Source organism: Carettochelys insculpta, chromosome 4 (assembly GCF_033958435.1).
Source record: "Carettochelys insculpta isolate YL-2023 chromosome 4, ASM3395843v1, whole genome shotgun sequence".
NCBI classification, from domain to species: Eukaryota; Metazoa; Chordata; order Testudines; family Carettochelyidae; genus Carettochelys; species Carettochelys insculpta.
In genome coordinates this window covers 100,959,387-100,976,450 of record NC_134140.1, presented here as the reverse complement: position 1 = coordinate 100,976,450, position 17,064 = coordinate 100,959,387, and the positions used below count along the sequence as shown (strand labels likewise).

Below are 17,064 nucleotides of genomic sequence, written 5' to 3'. Positions count from 1 at the left end.
TGAGCATTTGGGAGTTTATTCTTAAAGAGATTAAAAGATCTTAGACATTGTATTCCTAATGCTCCTTGCAGTTAGACATACCCAAGTTAAGAAGGAAGTTAGAACTTCACTACCAAATCCAAACAAAGCCATGAAGAAATGCTCATTTTACTTCTTTTTTCCACACTTTCTAGCCATCTTTCCACCTCGTATTTTGTCTACTCGACCAGGACAAAAAAGTCCAGTTAGTGTGCTTGATGAGAGTTCCACTGAAAGAGATGGAGAAGAAAGCATTACTTACACTACTGTAGACTGGAGAGAATTTATGTGCAATACTTGGCATCTGGAACCCACACTTAGGTAATTAAGCAGGCTTATTTTGCAGGATATTCAATTTTTCATTAATTTTGTCTGAGTAATAGTACCTGCAGACACTGTACTTCAAACACAGATGGTCTCCATTTGATACAGGTAACCATGGAAGCTGTCAGAGATTCTGTTTTGGCTATTAGATGCTGATAAGAATATACTTGCTATAGTGTATGAAATGCCATTTGATAACAAGTGCTGAATAATACCATCATTTACCATGGACACTTGTTAATCCGCTGGATCATAGTGTACACATAAGAGGTCTAGTCTTGTGCCTGAGGAATCCACTTAGGGCTGAAAGGCCCAGTTAGAGAGTAGCCACTGGATAAAAGCAATGAAAGTTATACTGCTTAGAACTCCTACACATAAAATAGTAAGATTATCAGGTGCTCAAAGTCAAGATCAAGAAAATGCATCTCATTAAGCGCCACACATTAACATGTAATTTACCTTTTGCTGATATTTTTCAAATAATATTTAATTCCCAATTGAAAAAATAAAGCTTAGAACCTTTCTTCTATTCTGTCAGCATGTTTTTCTCTTGAGAATGCAAGCTGTCAGGGTCTGAAAACCTTTTTATTTTTTTAAAATGTATAACACTTTTAGGGACTGCAAAAGTACCTTGCGGCAGATATTCAAATGAGAAATGTCTTCCAATATTCACTTTCTGTTCATTGTCAGCTAGTTAGATCCCCTGCTTTCCTACTGATGTAATTTAAGAAACTCCATTTTCATGCAGGGAAGGAAAGGTTTTCTCCATTTACACAATAAGAATACAAATACTAAGAATTATTTTTAAAAGTTATTATAGCATGTATATAGTTCTCTAAAAAATAATTGTTGTATGGTTGATGAAACTTCCCATACACATGTCCAGTAGGTGTGCAGACACCCATGTGCACTAAATATATATTTCATACCTGACCAACATGAATCACTTTTGACAACGAAGGGGTCCTTTCCTTCTTCAGTTATTGGTCTCTGCTGAAACTGATAATAAGTGCACTAAGTACTGGTAACTACAATGATTTGATAAGTGAACACTTTTGTGCTAAAAACTGGACTGAGATCTCTAACTCAGTTTATGCAAGCTCATAAGTATCTATTAGATAACTGTTTTTATTAACCATGTTGAAAATGGATCCTGATATGACCTTACTACAGCTGTCATCTCCAGAATAATAAAAAAAGATACTAATACAAAACTTATTTCAGTCTCAGCTAACTTACGTAAGTAAGTGCTTGTTAGATTTTTCACTATTTAGATGAAAAAAAAGTTAACTTTTGATGAAGGGTTTAGCTGCTATGCCATATTTAAGGCTGGGATAAGTTTTACACTTAACAGAGGAAGTTTTTTTGTATTTTAGATTAATCTCTTGGACTGGAAGAAAGATTGACCCAGTGGGTGTTGATTACATTCTTCAAAAATTGGGCTTTCACCATGCCAGGACTACTATTCCTAAATGGCTTCAACGTGGGGTAATGGATCCGCTGGATAAAGTTCTGTCAGTCCTTATAAAAAAACTTGGTACTGCTCTACAGGATGAAAAAGAAAAGAAAGGGAAAGAGAAGGAAGAACACTGAAGATACTTGTGACAAAACTGTAATTTCCATTCTGTCTGAGACATACTTTACTGTATAATAAGAATTTATTTTAAGTATGATTTAAAGAGAAACCTAACAGCTTTTTTGCTACTCTATTTAAAACTTACATTGGAAGTGAGTGTTTACAGTGGTATACAATACCATTCTACACGTGGTAGAGGATTGCATGATTATGACCAATGTGTAGTCTGTGAAAGAATAGGTGAAACACTATAAATCTACTGTTTAGCATTAACAGTTTTATTATGTGCAATATGATTCCTGCATCCTTAAAATGTTTGCAGATTAACTGTGAATTTTCGTAACTTTTATTGGCCACAACACGCAAACCCTTGTTAATGTGATTCCGTTAATGGCTTTTTTTTTTCAATGTAGACTTGTATAAATTCCTGTATGTATATAATTTATGGAACTGTGATTGTCAGCGCTAAAAATCATTTAAAGTTTGTTACACTTGTAATAAAAAACAGTAGCTATTGGGTATTTGTTTTCTTTCTCTCAGAAAGAAGTTAATAACCTAGTAGGCCATCTCTCCCCATGCAGCATGCTACCTCTCCAGTCCAGCCTGAGCAGCTCTGGTTGTAGCTGAGCACTTTGTATGCCTGTTCTTCCCACCTCCACTTCCATTCTGGGATCTTCAGCTGTATGCTGCCTGGGCAGACCTTTGGGCTGCTTTGGGATGTCTGTGCCAGCTACACCCTACTCCTTCCCTGCTGGGCTCTTCCCCTGCTGTATGCTGTCTGGGCCATTTGCTTCTCACCTGACAGATCAGGTATCAGTCTGGTGTTGCTGCATTTCAAGGCAGGAGACAGCAATTCACAAGTTCCATGGAAGTGGCCTTACGCATACGAAAGTTTTGCAGCCACTGTACATCATCCCATACTCGCCTAGCTATGCAGTTTCAGCAGTCTGTGCTTGTCTCACTGGATCAGAATCAATATTCCACTGCACCAACAGGATCCACTACTCCCAACATGTTGCCAACTGTTCAGCTGGCTCCTGCAGGATGCTGTTGGCAGCCTCCTCACATTCTTCCTCACCAGGATGGCTCCTGTCTGTGCTCTGTAGAAATTGCAACGTGATGTGTGAGGTGCTCACAATGCTTGCTACAGCAGTTTGCAGCTGAGTAGGGTCCATGCTTGCCATGATTTGCTGTCCACTCAGATAACCATGGGAAAAAGTGCACCAAAACCTTGCATGCTTTTGCTTTCAGGGAGAGAAGAAATGAGTGCATTATGAGAGGCTGATGATGTGTACCCAAACCCTTTACCACAATGCAAAGGAGTGGCAGGAACTGTGGGATGGCTACATACACTGCACTGCTCTTAATGCGGATGGCAGCTATGCTAGTGGGGACAGCACTCAGTCTACCTAATGCCCAGTAAGGGCAAGTACTATAAGGTTGAATTTGTTCAACGTATTCTGGTAGTGTAGACATGGCCTAAGAACTCTTCAGTATGATATACATCTTTGAAAGGTATGTTTATACATTTTTTAAAGCCTCATTTCAGTGCAATATGAATAAAGTCACAAATTTCTGTTCATGCACATGCAGCTGTAGTAGGAAGCCTCTTCTATTCATACATCTTGGAGCATAGAGGATACTGGTGAATGCTTGTTCAATAGTCTGTCTTGCACAATCTTTTCCAGTTATGACCAGGTGTATCCCATCTTTTTAGTGTGTCCCTTCAGGTCTTTCTGGCAGGTGTTTCTTGGATGCCCTCTTTTCCCTTATCAGTGCCAACTTCAAGCTTGCCTTTTGATTTTGAGGGTGGAGTTTCTAAGGGTATGTCCTATCCATTGCCCTCTTCTCTTCCTCGGCAAGAAGATGATGATTCAGTTGCCACAGGTCCTGCTAGCACACCTGCAGCTGTATGCACACAAAACTGGATTTTGTGGCCTGATGTCTTTGTAATGGGTTCTTGCTCATGCAAGCGTGTTCATATTTTGAAAAAAGGTAGTGTGCTACCTTTTGAGGTCAAGGCAATCTGGGGGCTGGGTTTTTCTACTCTTTTGCTCTTTCAGGTTTTTTTTTCTGCAAAACTAGCTGCTCTGGAGGCCATCCCGCGATCTCCGTGTAGCTCAAAACGAGGTCACCTCTTGCAACCACTCCACCGCCCCGCCCCGCCCCCTCGCAGGCCGTTGGGGTTATTCTGAGAAGGCTCGAGCCTGGGGCGGGAGGCTGCTGCTTCCGGCCGCAGGTCTGGGGCCTCGTTTTACAAACTGGAAAGACGCTGAGGCAGGAGAAGGTGCCTAGGTTGGGAGCTTGGCTCAGCCGCAGGCTGCCACGTGCACGCAGCGCCCTGGGCAGGAGCGGCACCTGAGCGAGTGAGCCTGGGGACGCCGCCAAGAAGCGCTTCGTGGCCACTCCCGGGGAAGGGCGGGGTTGGCCGGGCCACGGGGCTGCTTCAGGAAGGAGGGTCCAGCGGCCCCGCGCGGTGGCAGGTGCTGGGCGGTCACCCCCACCGAGTGCTTAACCGGGCCGCTGGAGGACGGTCCGTGCTCGCGGCCGGAGGAGGGGGAGCAGCACGTTAACGCTCTCCAGGCCGCGCGCGCGCTTCCCTAGGTCCGGCCGCCGCGCGCCAGGCCAGTCCTTGGCCGGTGCCTGTTGGTAGCCGCCAGCGGCGGCGCGTGGCTTAAGGGCTTAGCAGTTCGGGAGGCGCCCTCGCGCCTAGGAGGCGCTTGTTGTGTAGGGCAGTGCGGTCTGGAGGCGCAGGTGCGTCGCGGCTGCAGGAGGGAACAGTGGAAACGCGCGACTCGTTGCTGAGGGCTGCTCGGGCGGGGCGGCCTGGGAGAGCCCGGGGATGGGTGCGAGGCGCGGTGCAGCCTCTTCCCCGGACCGCGGAGAGGGGACCGCAGGGGGAGCCCTCGAGCCTACCCTGCGTTCGGTCTCCGTGCGGGCACGGCACGGGGTTAGGCTGGTCTCAGCCCGGCCTGCGGGGCAGTCAAAACAGGAGTCTCTACGTCCTGTGCCTGAGCCACAGCCTGACCCGGGGTGGAACCCAGCCACGTGGGGATCTGCCTTGCTGAGCCTGGGCAGCTTCGCTTGAGTCTCTGCTCCTGTGGCTCTTAACAATCCGGGGCATTTGTCTTTCAGATTGTGGTCACCAAAAAGGGGAGCGAGTTCTTAGTTCCCTCCCCTGGTTCAGTTTTGGGTGTCAGCTCCTCTTAGTATGCTGTCACATTTCCAAAGCAGCAGGAAGCTGGAGGCATGAAACCTAAAATTAATTGGCAGGGCTGTTGTCCAGCTTTGCTTAGCTGTGCTAATGCTCAGCAGCCTTAAAAATTTTGCTTGGTGAAATTTGGTTTGTAGGTGGATGGAAGAATGGCTAGCAACAATGACTGGTTTCAAGGTTCCAGAGTACCTAGCTTTGCTCAGATGCTAAAAAGGAATTTGCCTAGTGACCCCTCTCCTCAAGTTCCTCCTCAGCCTGCTCCACACCCTTTGACTACAGACCTGATGTTTTCACCTTCTGAAAATTATAACATGACAAATTCAGTATCTAAGGTGACACAAATTACAGGTATCTTCTTACCATTTGTTTATTTGCTTCTAGGAAAAGTTATTCATGAGTTCAGGTGAATGAGTGTAATTAGTTGGAGAGGTCTGTGTGGTATTTGTAAAGGGAATTGACTCCTGCCCTGTTGGAATTCTTTGAAGGGATCAGCAAGTACGTGGAGGAGGGGGATCCAGCAGAAATATAATTCCATTTTTAGAAACCCTTTGACAGGGTCTTTCCCCCAAAGGCTCTTAAGCAAACTAAGCTGCTGTGGGATAAAAGGGAAGATCTTATCATGGGCTGGTAATTGATTAAAAGATAAGAAAGAATGGGTAAGAATAAATGGTCAGCTCTCAAGAATTGAGAGGGTTGTACAGTAGTGTCTCCTGGAGGTTGTATAAGGATCAGTACCATCTAATACATTCATAACTAGGGATCTAAGAAATTCACGGTCCACTTCGCTCAATTTCATGGTCATAGGATTTTTAAATTTTGTAAATTTCATGATTTCAGCTGTTTAAATCTGAAATTTCACAGTATGGTAAGGGTCCTCACCCAAAAAGGAGTTGTGAGAGGAGGATCACAAAGTTATTTGCAGGACAGTACTGCTACCCGTCTGCACTGCTGGCACAGTGGCACTAGCTCTAGATCTGGGCAGCTGAGAGGTGGCTGCCGGTTCAGAACCCTTGCCAATGTTGATTTTTCATGAATGGGTGTGCTTGGATCCCTGGGGAAGCCAGCACTCCCTGCCCAGAGCCCCAGGAAGCAGCAGCAGCAGCCACCAGCACTGCCCGCCAGAGCCTGGGGGAAGCCATGGCAGCCGCCAGCACTCCTTGCCGGAGCCCCCAGGGAAGCAAGGCCACTCACGAATAATTGAATTCACAGATGTTGAGACCCTACTCTACTAACTTAAAAATGGCTGTACTGGGTCAGACCAAACATCCATCTAGCCCAGTGTCCTGTGTTCCTACAGTAGACAAATGATAGGTACTCCACAGGGAATGAACAGATCTAGTTGTCAAGTGTTCCATTCCCTGGCTCCTATTTCCAGCTTCCAACGAAAGAGGCTATGCACACCATCTCTGCCCATCCTGGCTCAGAGCCATTGATGGACTTATCATCCACAAGGCCCACCAATTAAAATTGACCTGACAGTCCACAGCATGAGGCAAAAACTATTGCCTTTTGAGAAAATAAAATACTAGGGATTGTGTTTCTGTTGTTTTTGTATGCAATGAAATAGAGGTTTATGTGCCAAGTCCGAAAAACAGAATCCCTGGAAGAACTTCTATCTCTGGAAATTATGGCCTTTGATTCTTGGTTTATATGTGTGACTGGGTTTGACTTCAGAAACTGTTAGGTTTACTAGTCAAGGAGGAACTCCTAATGTCTTTAAAGGGGTAAGCACTGACATTTGCAAGGTTATCAAAACTGTTAGAACCTCTTCAATTAGAACAGAATGCAAAATTCTTAAATCTTCCATATAGCCTTTATTGAAATGCAGCAATACTATTCAGACACTTACATTTTCACTTCTATATTTTACTTTTAACCTACTGTATGCTAACATCTTAATTTAACAAATATATTTTAGGTCATGTTTCACACTTGCTGTGTAATCAAGCAGCTCATTCGCCTCCAATCACTTCTCTTCTTCCAAAGAAAATACCAAAGGAGTTTATTCTAAAATATAAACGTGGAGAAATTAACCCAGTATCCGCCTTGTATCAGTTTGCGCAGATGCAGCGTGTTCAACTAGATTTGAAGGAAACTGTTACAACTGGTAATTATTTCTGTCTTTAAGAGAAAGTGTTGTTGCTTCATGAAGTTGCTCTGTGTGGAATTAGTGGGACTGGCTGTTGCAGAAACTTACTTTTTTTAAAAATGTGTTAGTTTCTCCATATGTAAGTATCAATAGCAATGTTTACTGGGTCTTCATGAAATCCAGTTAGTAATTAATGTGATTACTACAAAATCAATTATGAAAAGAATAAAACTCACCCCCTGTGTGTTTTTTTCAGGTACTTTTTAGACTAATTTTTTCTTTTAGGCTGCATCCACACAAGCAAGTTCTTTTGAAAAATTTGCTGAAGAAGGGGGCTCTTTGGAAAGGTCCTGTAGAACATCTACGCACACAGAGTATTCTTTTGGAAGTAAATGGAGAGAATGCAATGGTCCCTTCGAAAGTGCTCTTCCTTTCCCATTTCAGAAGAGTGCCCCCTTTCTGAAGCTTCTTTTGAAAGAAGATGTGTGTAGATGCTCTGCTGACCCTTTTTTTCTAAAGAGCAGTCCTCATGGGGCCTGGTTTTTTACTCCCTGGCCCATTCTTTCTAATGGTCAAGGGCTGTATGGGTGCTCTCTTTTGAAAGAGCAGATCACTCTTTTTATCTCTTTCGTGTGTGGATGCTCTCTTTCAAAAGACACTCTCAAGAAAAGAGATCTTCTAGAAGGGCTTCTTTTGAAAGATCTCTGTAGTGTAGACGTAGCCGTAGTGGGTATCTGCGCTGCAATTAAATACCCATAGCTGGCCCATGCCAGCTCTCTCTGGCTAAGAGGCTGTTTAATTGCAATGCAAATCCTCGAGCTCAAAGTGGGATGGTTCCAGCACTCAGGCAGCAACCTGTGCCTGGATATCTGCATCACAGTTTAACAAACTCTTAACCTGAGACCCACAAGCCCAACTCAGCTGGCATGGGCCAGCTGTGAGTTTTTAATTGTAGGGTAGATATACCTATAATTCTTATTATAAACAACTTTATTTACCAATTGGCCTACTAACTATGTACCAAATATGAGTTAATTGTACAAAATCTCGAACATACTCATTTCCTGACTTGTTTAATTTGCATCCCTCCAGTGCAAGGTAGTGTAGTCAATGGAGGCACCCTCAGGGTTTGATTCAGCACATTCCTACTACGCACGCTAAATCAAACCCCTAAGATCGACTGTAGCAGCATTGATCTTCCCCTTAGTATAGACATACCGTAAAAGCTAAAATTAGACTGCTAGATCACTTTTGAAAATGGAACACAGGGTCTGAAGTCTAGGTGTTCTTGAAATTTTTTTCTTAATTTCTCAGTCCAAAGCTCAAGCCCTAAACATCACACCTCTACCAAGGAGTAGAAAAATAGGCTCGTTTTATGAAATGGTTGAATGGCCATAGTTTCCACTCAAATGAATGGCACCTACATGAAGGCACTAAAGTAAATGTTTAACAGTTTTGAAAAATTGGTCTTTTCATTAATCTCTGTAAATCTGTTTAGGAATCTTGGATGTAAGGTATCGTGTAAGCATGAAATATAATTCTTATAGCTGCAAAAAAGCTCTTTGGATTTGTTCAAGTATCTTGGCCTTATATTTATGTGACCCTCCATGATTATAAATGCGGAAAACTAATCAATACATTAATATAAATTTCTGTGTGGCTTTGTTTGCAAGGCAACGTCTTTGGGACTTACTTCGCTTTTTGTGCAGTGGTAGATGGTGTTCAATATAAGACTGGATTGGGGCAAAACAAAAAGGAGTCTAAATCAAATGCAGCAAAACTAGCTCTTGATGAACTACTCCAGGTGGAGGATACAACACCAAAGGCTTTTGAAAATTCAGGTGAATGTTCTAGTGACATCTCTTTTAACAATACTTTCATTGTAATAAACATGTGGAGAAGCTTTGACTAAATATACCAGCATCAATGTCTCTGCTCATTCCAGTAAATCTTTCCTGAAATTCAATTCAGTCTGTAATCCTTATTTTTAACTTTTCCTTCTCCTGTATTTTTAAATGCTGCTTTAAAGGTTCCTGCCATCTACAAAGGGGAAAAAGCAATAAGGATACAAATCCTTTAATCAGTTTCTTTTTTTAGTCTTCGTATTGTTACAGCTGTTCTTTCTAGTAAAAAGTATTTTTAAATTTTTTTTCGTGATCTGAGACTTTTGTGTTGAAAGGCCTTTGGCACCAAGTCACTATTTTGTGAAGAATTCTGTCATTACCGTACAACCTGCATCTTCATTTTTGAGACAGGGACTCAGTGATAATTTTCTATCCACACATGCTTAACTTTTGGAAGAAAAAAGAGCTTTATAAAATGTGGAGTAATTTAGGGAGACCAGTTGGTAAGAAGTTTATTTTTGTTTGATGATGGTGATTGACAGATGACAGCGTGAATTTAAATTACCTTGGGTGTTTGAGGGCCTTCCTCTTTCTACATATGTAGCTTGAAAAACTTTTTAACAACTTTTATTTTGGGACTTGGACTCACCAGCTCAAGACACTAAATTACAATGAATGTTTTAAAGTCTTAAATGTTTCCCACAGTTGAAAATGTCTTAACATTAAATTTACAGGTCCTCCCCTCATTCCTGCAGAACCCAGAGTTACAGCTGAATTAGTTCACGTTTCAAAGATTCCTTATGGTAGGAAATCAATTTTTTTTGGTCCAGAAAATTAAATTGGAAAGCTAATGTGTTTTTAGACATATGTACTTGATATCCATTCCTGCAAAATTAATAATATATATGAAATATTATTTAGTACTTGGTATGTGCAGGAATGCCTGTCTCTGATTTAGTGACAGTAATCTCCCCATGCGTGGCCTTTGATGTAAGAGTGGTGTTCCTGTTAGATATATACACAGATGAACTTGCTTAAAGCAGTTAGTCAGTGGCAGAGTGGGAATTAACATTTCTGTCCTTAAGATATAAAAAGGTGTGCCTAATAGATTGCATCTAGGGAGCACACGAGCATAAATTGCTTGTTTTCTTGTTCAGTTTTTCATATGTGTTTTGAATTTTTAAATTCAAAGATGCTTTTTGGCTTTGTTTTTATATGGATCAGTGAATGTATTGAATGACGACATACCTTCAATTTTGTAGCTCATCTTAGTGCTTAACATTGCTTTTATTCTTTTTTTTCTAAAAACTGGTTATTTTGCATGTTTCTGTAGTCTTATTTTATTTTATTCACTAGAGAGAAGGAATCTTGCATATGAAAAATTTTCACGAGCTGTCAGGGAAGCCTTTAACAGTCTGGCTGCTAAATATCCTGCATACCAGAATTGTAGCAATTCATTGGCTGCTTTTATCGTTGAAAAAGGCAAGTTGGTTTTGCTGATCACTGTCCTTGTATGAAAGTATTTATAGAATACATATGCAGAAAGGGGTGTTCTGCATTAATATAACAATGTAGATTAGCAGGTATGGTTGCCTAATAAATCTCATAACCAGACAACAGCCCTCCTTTTGACATGCCATAAAATCATCTATACAAACCAGAACATCATTGTTTCCCTCATTAGGATGTTATAAATATGTATTTGCACTTATTGAAATGGAAAGCATTCTGTTGTGTTAGCTGCCACCAGAGAAGTTGAAAGATGCAAGGCCTTCTCAAGATTAGTGGGGTTGAAAGTGCAGCATAATCTCACTTGTTCAGTCTTACTTTTCATTTTGAACTTTCAGAGGGTGATCGCAGCCAGTTAGTTTGTTCGATTATATGCATTTCAGTGGGCATTCGCAATACATGAAATTAAAAAGTGGTTTTTCAGGATAACACCTTTCATAGTTCAAGGCTTTACATTCGTATTTATTTATTATAGCGCCTTGGAGTCCTGGTTTTTGGACAGGGACGCTATTATGCTAGGTGCTGTACAAATGCAGAACAGATAATCTCTGCCCCAGAAGGCTTATAGTTGAAATAAATTCTAATATGAAGTAATTGGAGCATACTTGCTGTACCAAAGATAGATGGTGCCAAAAATGCAGCTATATATGCACGGTTGAAACAATAGGCCATGTTTTGCAATGTATGCTGCCTACAGTGATTTCTCTCTCCCCCCCCCGCCCCAGGAGTATTGGCAAGCAATGCAATACAGGCAAATCCCTATTTGTGGTGGGATTCCTGGAGTGTAGCTTGGGACTGTGGGACCACTGTGCCCCCTTAAACTTCCGGCCTAGGTTGTTTCTGACAACCTTTGCTAGTGATCTTCTCTTAAGCAATGCATGTTTTATTAATTTGGTTTACTACTTCGTCAGTGGAAATTGGGTGTGCACTAGCCATTGTAAACTTGATTATATTGACCAAACACTTCAGGCCAACTCATGGATAAATATAAACAGTAACAAAAGAGGGCCTGAGGCATTACTTAAGTCTAAGATTTAATGATGGATATTTTTAATAGAAGTCGTAGACTGGTCATGGGCAAGAAACAAAAAATCATGGCCTGTGCCCTGTTCGTGACTTGTATTGTTAAGTACCCCAGTTGAATCTTGAGGGGAAGCACCTGAGGAAAGCCTGTGCCACCAGGGTTGCAGGAGGGTAGGAGCATGGGGCATCAGCTGTCTGAGTCTGCAGAGTGGGGGTGCAAGCCCCAATGGGAGACCACTGTACCGGCCGGGGCACAGGAAGCCCACAGCTGCTTGGACTGCTGCACCAGAATCACAGGCTTCCAGAGTAGCAGCTGGGGTCATCTACAATAGACACTTCAGAGGTCACAGGTAGTTATAGAATCTGTGACTTCTTTGACCTCCATGACAAATATAGAGTCCTAATGGCAAGTGTTAGGCAAAAATAATGATTACTAGAAGAAAATATAAACATACAGTTTAAACCTTTACCTTTACAACACTAAATAGTGTATAGATCAAGAAATGTTCTCATTCTACTGGGTATTAACATTATTCATATGCAGGTTTTTTTCTTAACTCTTGGCCAGTTTCTGCTGTTGGAGTCTTTAGCCTTCTCAGTGTTCTTGTTGCTTGCAGCATATGTTGGGGGAAGGAGAAAAGGCAAATGCATGGAGTCACTGGGTTCAGTTTCATGTCCTTAATCCAAGTTCTTGAAGAAAACAAGTCCTGGTGGGCGTTGCTGAGTCACCAGGCAAGGTGGAGCAAGACCCCAGTTATGACCTTGTACAAGTGAGTCCTTGCACTGCAGCTCCCTTGCTGGAAAACAGCTCTTGATGGTGGTTTGACACCCTCCCAGGTGTCGGTTATCCCCCTAATTGTTATCTTTGAGGAGCTGGTGTCTGGTCGCATCCCAAACCCACAGCGTATTTTAGTGACAGTCCTACAATGCAATTCTCAAAACTTCATATATAATAATGATATACATACTTAGATCATACAGTAGGTTTTAACAGATTTCCCATGTTATTTTACTTGGCAAGCTTTGTACGAAACATTAGAATTATGTATAAATGGTGAATATGGGGGTTGCAGGGCACTCCCCTGAGGTATAAAGTGTCACACCGTTACTGTTAAGTTGGTCAAGAGGTTCTAAAGATGTAGTACTCTCTAGCTGGATTTACATATGGAAGAATAGACTAACTTCTGCTCATTTAAAATGAGACCTTACTTTTGACAGTAATCAGTACGCGAGATGACATTTGGGTTGCTTTCCAGTGGTCTTTAAAAGTAAAGACCCACATTATAACATGTATTGAAATGTTTTAAAATAAGGCTGTAAACTCTGGTAGGGGTATTTACTTTCATTTACCATGTTACTTTCCACCAGTAGTTAAATGGGTAGCCTCATTAGACTAAAATGCTTTCCTTCTCTTCTCCCCCTTTATACTGTAATAAAACTGAAATCTTTCAAATTTCTCCTTTAAAAGCAGTTACTTTAAAGAGGAGATCCTTCAGTCAAGTGAAACTACATGTTAAATACTTTTCCCTTTTAGCTGGACAGCATGAAGTTGTAGCTCTAGGTACAGGAGAATTCAATTACAGTCAGAGCATTCATCATGATGGGAGAGTGTTGCATGACACTCATGCTGTTGTTACTGCAAGACGTTCTCTGCTTAGGTAAGAAGATGCAAATATATAACCCATAAGAACTTCAGCCACCTATTTTGGTTGTTAAATAGTGATGGTAATGCATTGTGTGACTAGTAGGTTTTTATAATTAGGACCACCATTTGGGTGGGTTAACTTTTTCCACCCCCCCCCCCCCCAATTTTGAGCTTTATGGTGCTGTTGGGGCCCTTTTTCTCTGTACATGATGTTTTACACACCATTACTCATTACAGTAGTATTTGATCTCAATAATCTTTGTTCCTTAGTGCACTTTAACATGGTTATAAACAGCACTCAGTAAAAGTGCATTAGGACAGTGTTACTTTAACTACCTTCTGCAGCAGTGCTGTGAGTGTCTGACACTTTTTTGATATCATACGCTTATGGTATATATTTTCTGCTATTAAAACCAGATACAGTGTTACTTCTTCATTGCTATGATACATGATTAAATTACCTTTTTTTTTGGCTACTGTATATGTTGCTGTTCTTTTTGTTTTTGGATTTTGTCTTACAATTTTTGTAAAGAAAATTTTCATAGGTGTTCACATAAAAATATTATTGTTCAGTGTTCTTTGGTCTCAAAAAGTCTAAGAAACACTGCATTAGGAAACCTTTACTGTGCACCAGCAGGATCTCAGTAGGTCAGTCAATGTGTGGTGTTAGTGTGTTTTAGGTATCACACCTTGCATTGCTGCTCTGTGCAGGTAAGTTCTTGGATATAAGTACCTTTCTTGGTGTCTTTCTAGTGTTAGGATGGACACCAATTTCTTTTTTTGTATTCAAAGGTGTTTTATTGGTGTCTATGGACTAAAAAGACGTTAGAAGCCTTATATATAGATTTCTTTACAAGATTATTCAGATGTTACAGATGTGTGTGTATATGCCCAGTGGCTTAAAATTATTTCAATTTTATGCAAATACGCTAAGTCATTAAAAGTCTGCATATTTCAGCATTTCTCAATTAACATTTTGTTTTAGGTATTTTTACAGGCAGCTTTTGTTATTCTACAGTAAAAATCCTATTATGATGGACAAATCCATATTTTGTGTGGAACAAGCCTCAAGCCTTCTCAGTCTAAAACAAAATATAAATATTTTTCTCTACATGAATCAGCTGCCCAAAGGATCTGCTCAGATAAAGTCACAGTTGTAAGTATCTGAGTCTTCAGCTCTAACAGATATTTATTTAGTGATATGATGAAATACTTAAATCTTCCATTGAAAATAAATCTTCATCATAGTGAAGGGCATATATAGCTGGTCTGTAAATCAGAGAAGTTGAGTTTTTGGGTTTATTCAGTAAACCTGTGTTCAAACATAGCTTGATTCTGTGACTAATGAGAGGCGTAATGTGTGTTTTGGGGCCTGTGTAGTCTGACTAGAAAAAAATATTTTCATTGTATGACACGTGACTCAGTCTTAGCGCTTAAGACAACAGTTGCTAGAATATTAATGCTGACTGCTTGTACGATTACAAATACTTGATGGACTGGAAAAATTGTAGTTGTAACAACTCTACTCCATGACATCAAACCTTCAGGAGATTGGTACAGCACTTTGGACATGAAGGACATATATTCATATCACCGTCAGTCCAACGCTGAACACTCGCATTACCAATAAACTTTTCATAGTACTGGCCTTAAAGTTTGAGAGCGACTGATTTTAGGTGTCTCCTTTTTGGGGCACTCAATTTGAAACACTTTAAAAGATACTTTTTGAGTTTCAAGGGACACTTTATAAAGTACTGACTACCCATCTTCTGAAATTCTACCCCTTTTTAAGGTGTTTCAATTTGGTGTCCAACAGGAGGCACCTATAATCACATAAAAACCTAGTGTGTTATGTCTGTGCTGGTTTGGGACTACAAGATACTTTTGAGGAAAACAAAGCAACTCTGAAAACACAACATATGGAAACTACTATAAAAGCATGTGTACCTCTAAATATTTAGTAACAGAGAGAAAGCCATGCTCGTCTATATACTATCAAAACAAAAAAACAGTCAAGTAGCACTTTAAAGACTAACAAAATAATTTATTAGGTGACCTTTCGTGGGACAGACCCACTTCTTCAGACCATGGCCATACCAGAACAGACTCGATATTTAAGGCACAGAGAACCAAAAATAGTAATCAAGGTTGACAAATCAGAAAAAAAGTATCAGAGAGGCTGCTGAACTCTTTCTTTTATATTCAAATTTGACACATTAACACGTGGTTTGAACCGGGATGGGAATTTTCTGGGTCATTATAGGGGCTCTTTTGCATACTTGGCTTAATCTAATTCTTGACTCCCCTTCCCCCCCTTTCTGCCCCTCCACTCTCTGATTTGCTCACCTTGATACTTGACTGCTTTTTTGTTTAAATGTTTAAGCACTTTTCTGAGTGGTGCCTTAAAATATTTTAGGATTTGAGGAGAGACTAAAAGTTGAGTGTTTAGCTTTGGAAGTATACAGGGAATTATGCTGGTAATCTTGATTTTGTCAGTTTGATGGATTTTGGAATAAACTAGCATGATACTAGTAATGAAAAGTAAGCTCTTTTTTTTTCTCTCTGCTTTAGAACTCTTTTTTTTATGTGTATAAGGCACCTACTTAAGCATTATGTATTATTAAATGAAACTTATCACTTTCATAACTCAAAATACTTTACCAATTTGCTTTTTTAAAAACATTCTTTAAATGAATATACTCGCACAATACTGTGATCAGGTATGTATGGCTCCAATAGTTGTGATGGTTAGGAATGCAAGGGGGAAAAGGATGAGGTGACTGTCCCCTATAACTTGCTACTTGTAGGAGGAACATGAAGCTCATGGTTTGAAATGAGGAACGTACAGCTCTCACCCTAGGGAGGAGGTACAACAGACTCTCTTCTGACTGCCCTTGTGCCAGATTTACTCTCAAACTCTCAATCTTACTACTAATAAAGCTTCAGACGTTGCATCCTGGACATATTTGGAGTTCAAAATAGTGATTACTAAGGAACTGGAACTGCAAGCAGTGGATGAGACACTGTACACTGCCACTACTGTTGCATGCAGAACCAGAAATCTCTTGGCATAGGTTATCTTGAATTCTAAATTCTCAAGTGAAAAATAATTCTTAACTGCACTAAGACTTCAGATATTTTTTGGTATTTGGAAGACATGCATGCAGCATTGCATTCTTCAACATTTCTGTTCACGTTATTTCCTTATTTCCAAAGCAAAGGGAAGCTTTAGGCACATCTTGGACCTCGGGGAACTCAGCAAGTTCATAGCTAATCAGAAGTGCCTCATAGTTTTATTGAGCTCCATCATTTCCTCTCTAGATTCAGGAGATTGGGACAGAACTTTCAATATGAAGGACATATATTTTCATGTCACCATCAGTCCAACTCGCAGGCAATACCTCTGATTCATCATGAGTAGTGTGCACTATCAATGTATAGCTCGCACATTTAGGCTACGCATGGCACCCCACGTCTTCCCCAAATGGTAGAAGTAGAGGCGATTAGGTGCTGATTTCACCAGTGGGTTTAGGTCTACGAACCCATACCTGGTCAGTTGGTTCCTCAGAGGCCAGTCATGCCAGCAGGTGGAATCCCATATTCACATGTCCCAGACAACACTTGCATGAGTCTGGGCAGGCTCTCTGAACAGCATATTTAAGAACAGGAACTTCTGTTTGCTACATTAGCAAATACCCCAACAAAACCGTGTGAGTTGACTTTTTATTTTAGAAATAGGCTCTGCTGCCCTTTCCCATATGATATAAATATTCCTATGTTGGCAGAATCTGTCCCTTAATTAGCAGGTTTTAGTATGTTACT

General features: G+C 40.7%; 2 protein-coding genes across 12 annotated transcripts in view; both read left to right on the top strand.

Moving 5' to 3' along the window:
• BLTP1 (bridge-like lipid transfer protein family member 1) overlaps positions 1 to 2,434 on the top strand; it is a 206,547-nt gene extending 204,113 nt beyond the window's left edge. For all 10 annotated transcript variants that reach the window (XM_074993360.1, XM_074993362.1, XM_074993364.1 and 7 more), the window contains 2 exons: positions 174 to 339; positions 1,719 to 2,434. In XM_074993360.1, coding sequence (XP_074849461.1) covers positions 174 to 339; positions 1,719 to 1,935 — 383 coding nt within the window. In that variant the 3' untranslated portion in view covers positions 1,936 to 2,434. The remainder of the gene's footprint in view (positions 1 to 173; positions 340 to 1,718) is intronic.
• A 2,847-nt stretch (positions 2,435 to 5,281) lies between these two features.
• Positions 5,282 to 17,064, top strand: part of ADAD1 (adenosine deaminase domain containing 1) — a 37,326-nt gene continuing 25,543 nt past the window's right edge. Inside the window, exons 1-8 of one of the 2 annotated variants that reach the window (XM_074991945.1) lie at positions 5,282 to 5,480; positions 5,688 to 5,726; positions 7,084 to 7,239; positions 8,895 to 9,062; positions 9,800 to 9,868; positions 10,422 to 10,547; positions 13,132 to 13,255; positions 14,261 to 14,398. In XM_074991945.1, coding sequence (XP_074848046.1) covers positions 5,282 to 5,480; positions 5,688 to 5,726; positions 7,084 to 7,239; positions 8,895 to 9,062; positions 9,800 to 9,868; positions 10,422 to 10,547; positions 13,132 to 13,255; positions 14,261 to 14,398 — 1,019 coding nt within the window. Of the gene's footprint in view, positions 5,481 to 5,687; positions 5,727 to 7,083; positions 7,240 to 8,894; positions 9,063 to 9,799; positions 9,869 to 10,421; positions 10,548 to 13,131; positions 13,256 to 14,227; positions 14,399 to 17,064 lie in introns of both variants that reach the window. The other variant, XM_074991944.1, reaches the window with a different exon arrangement.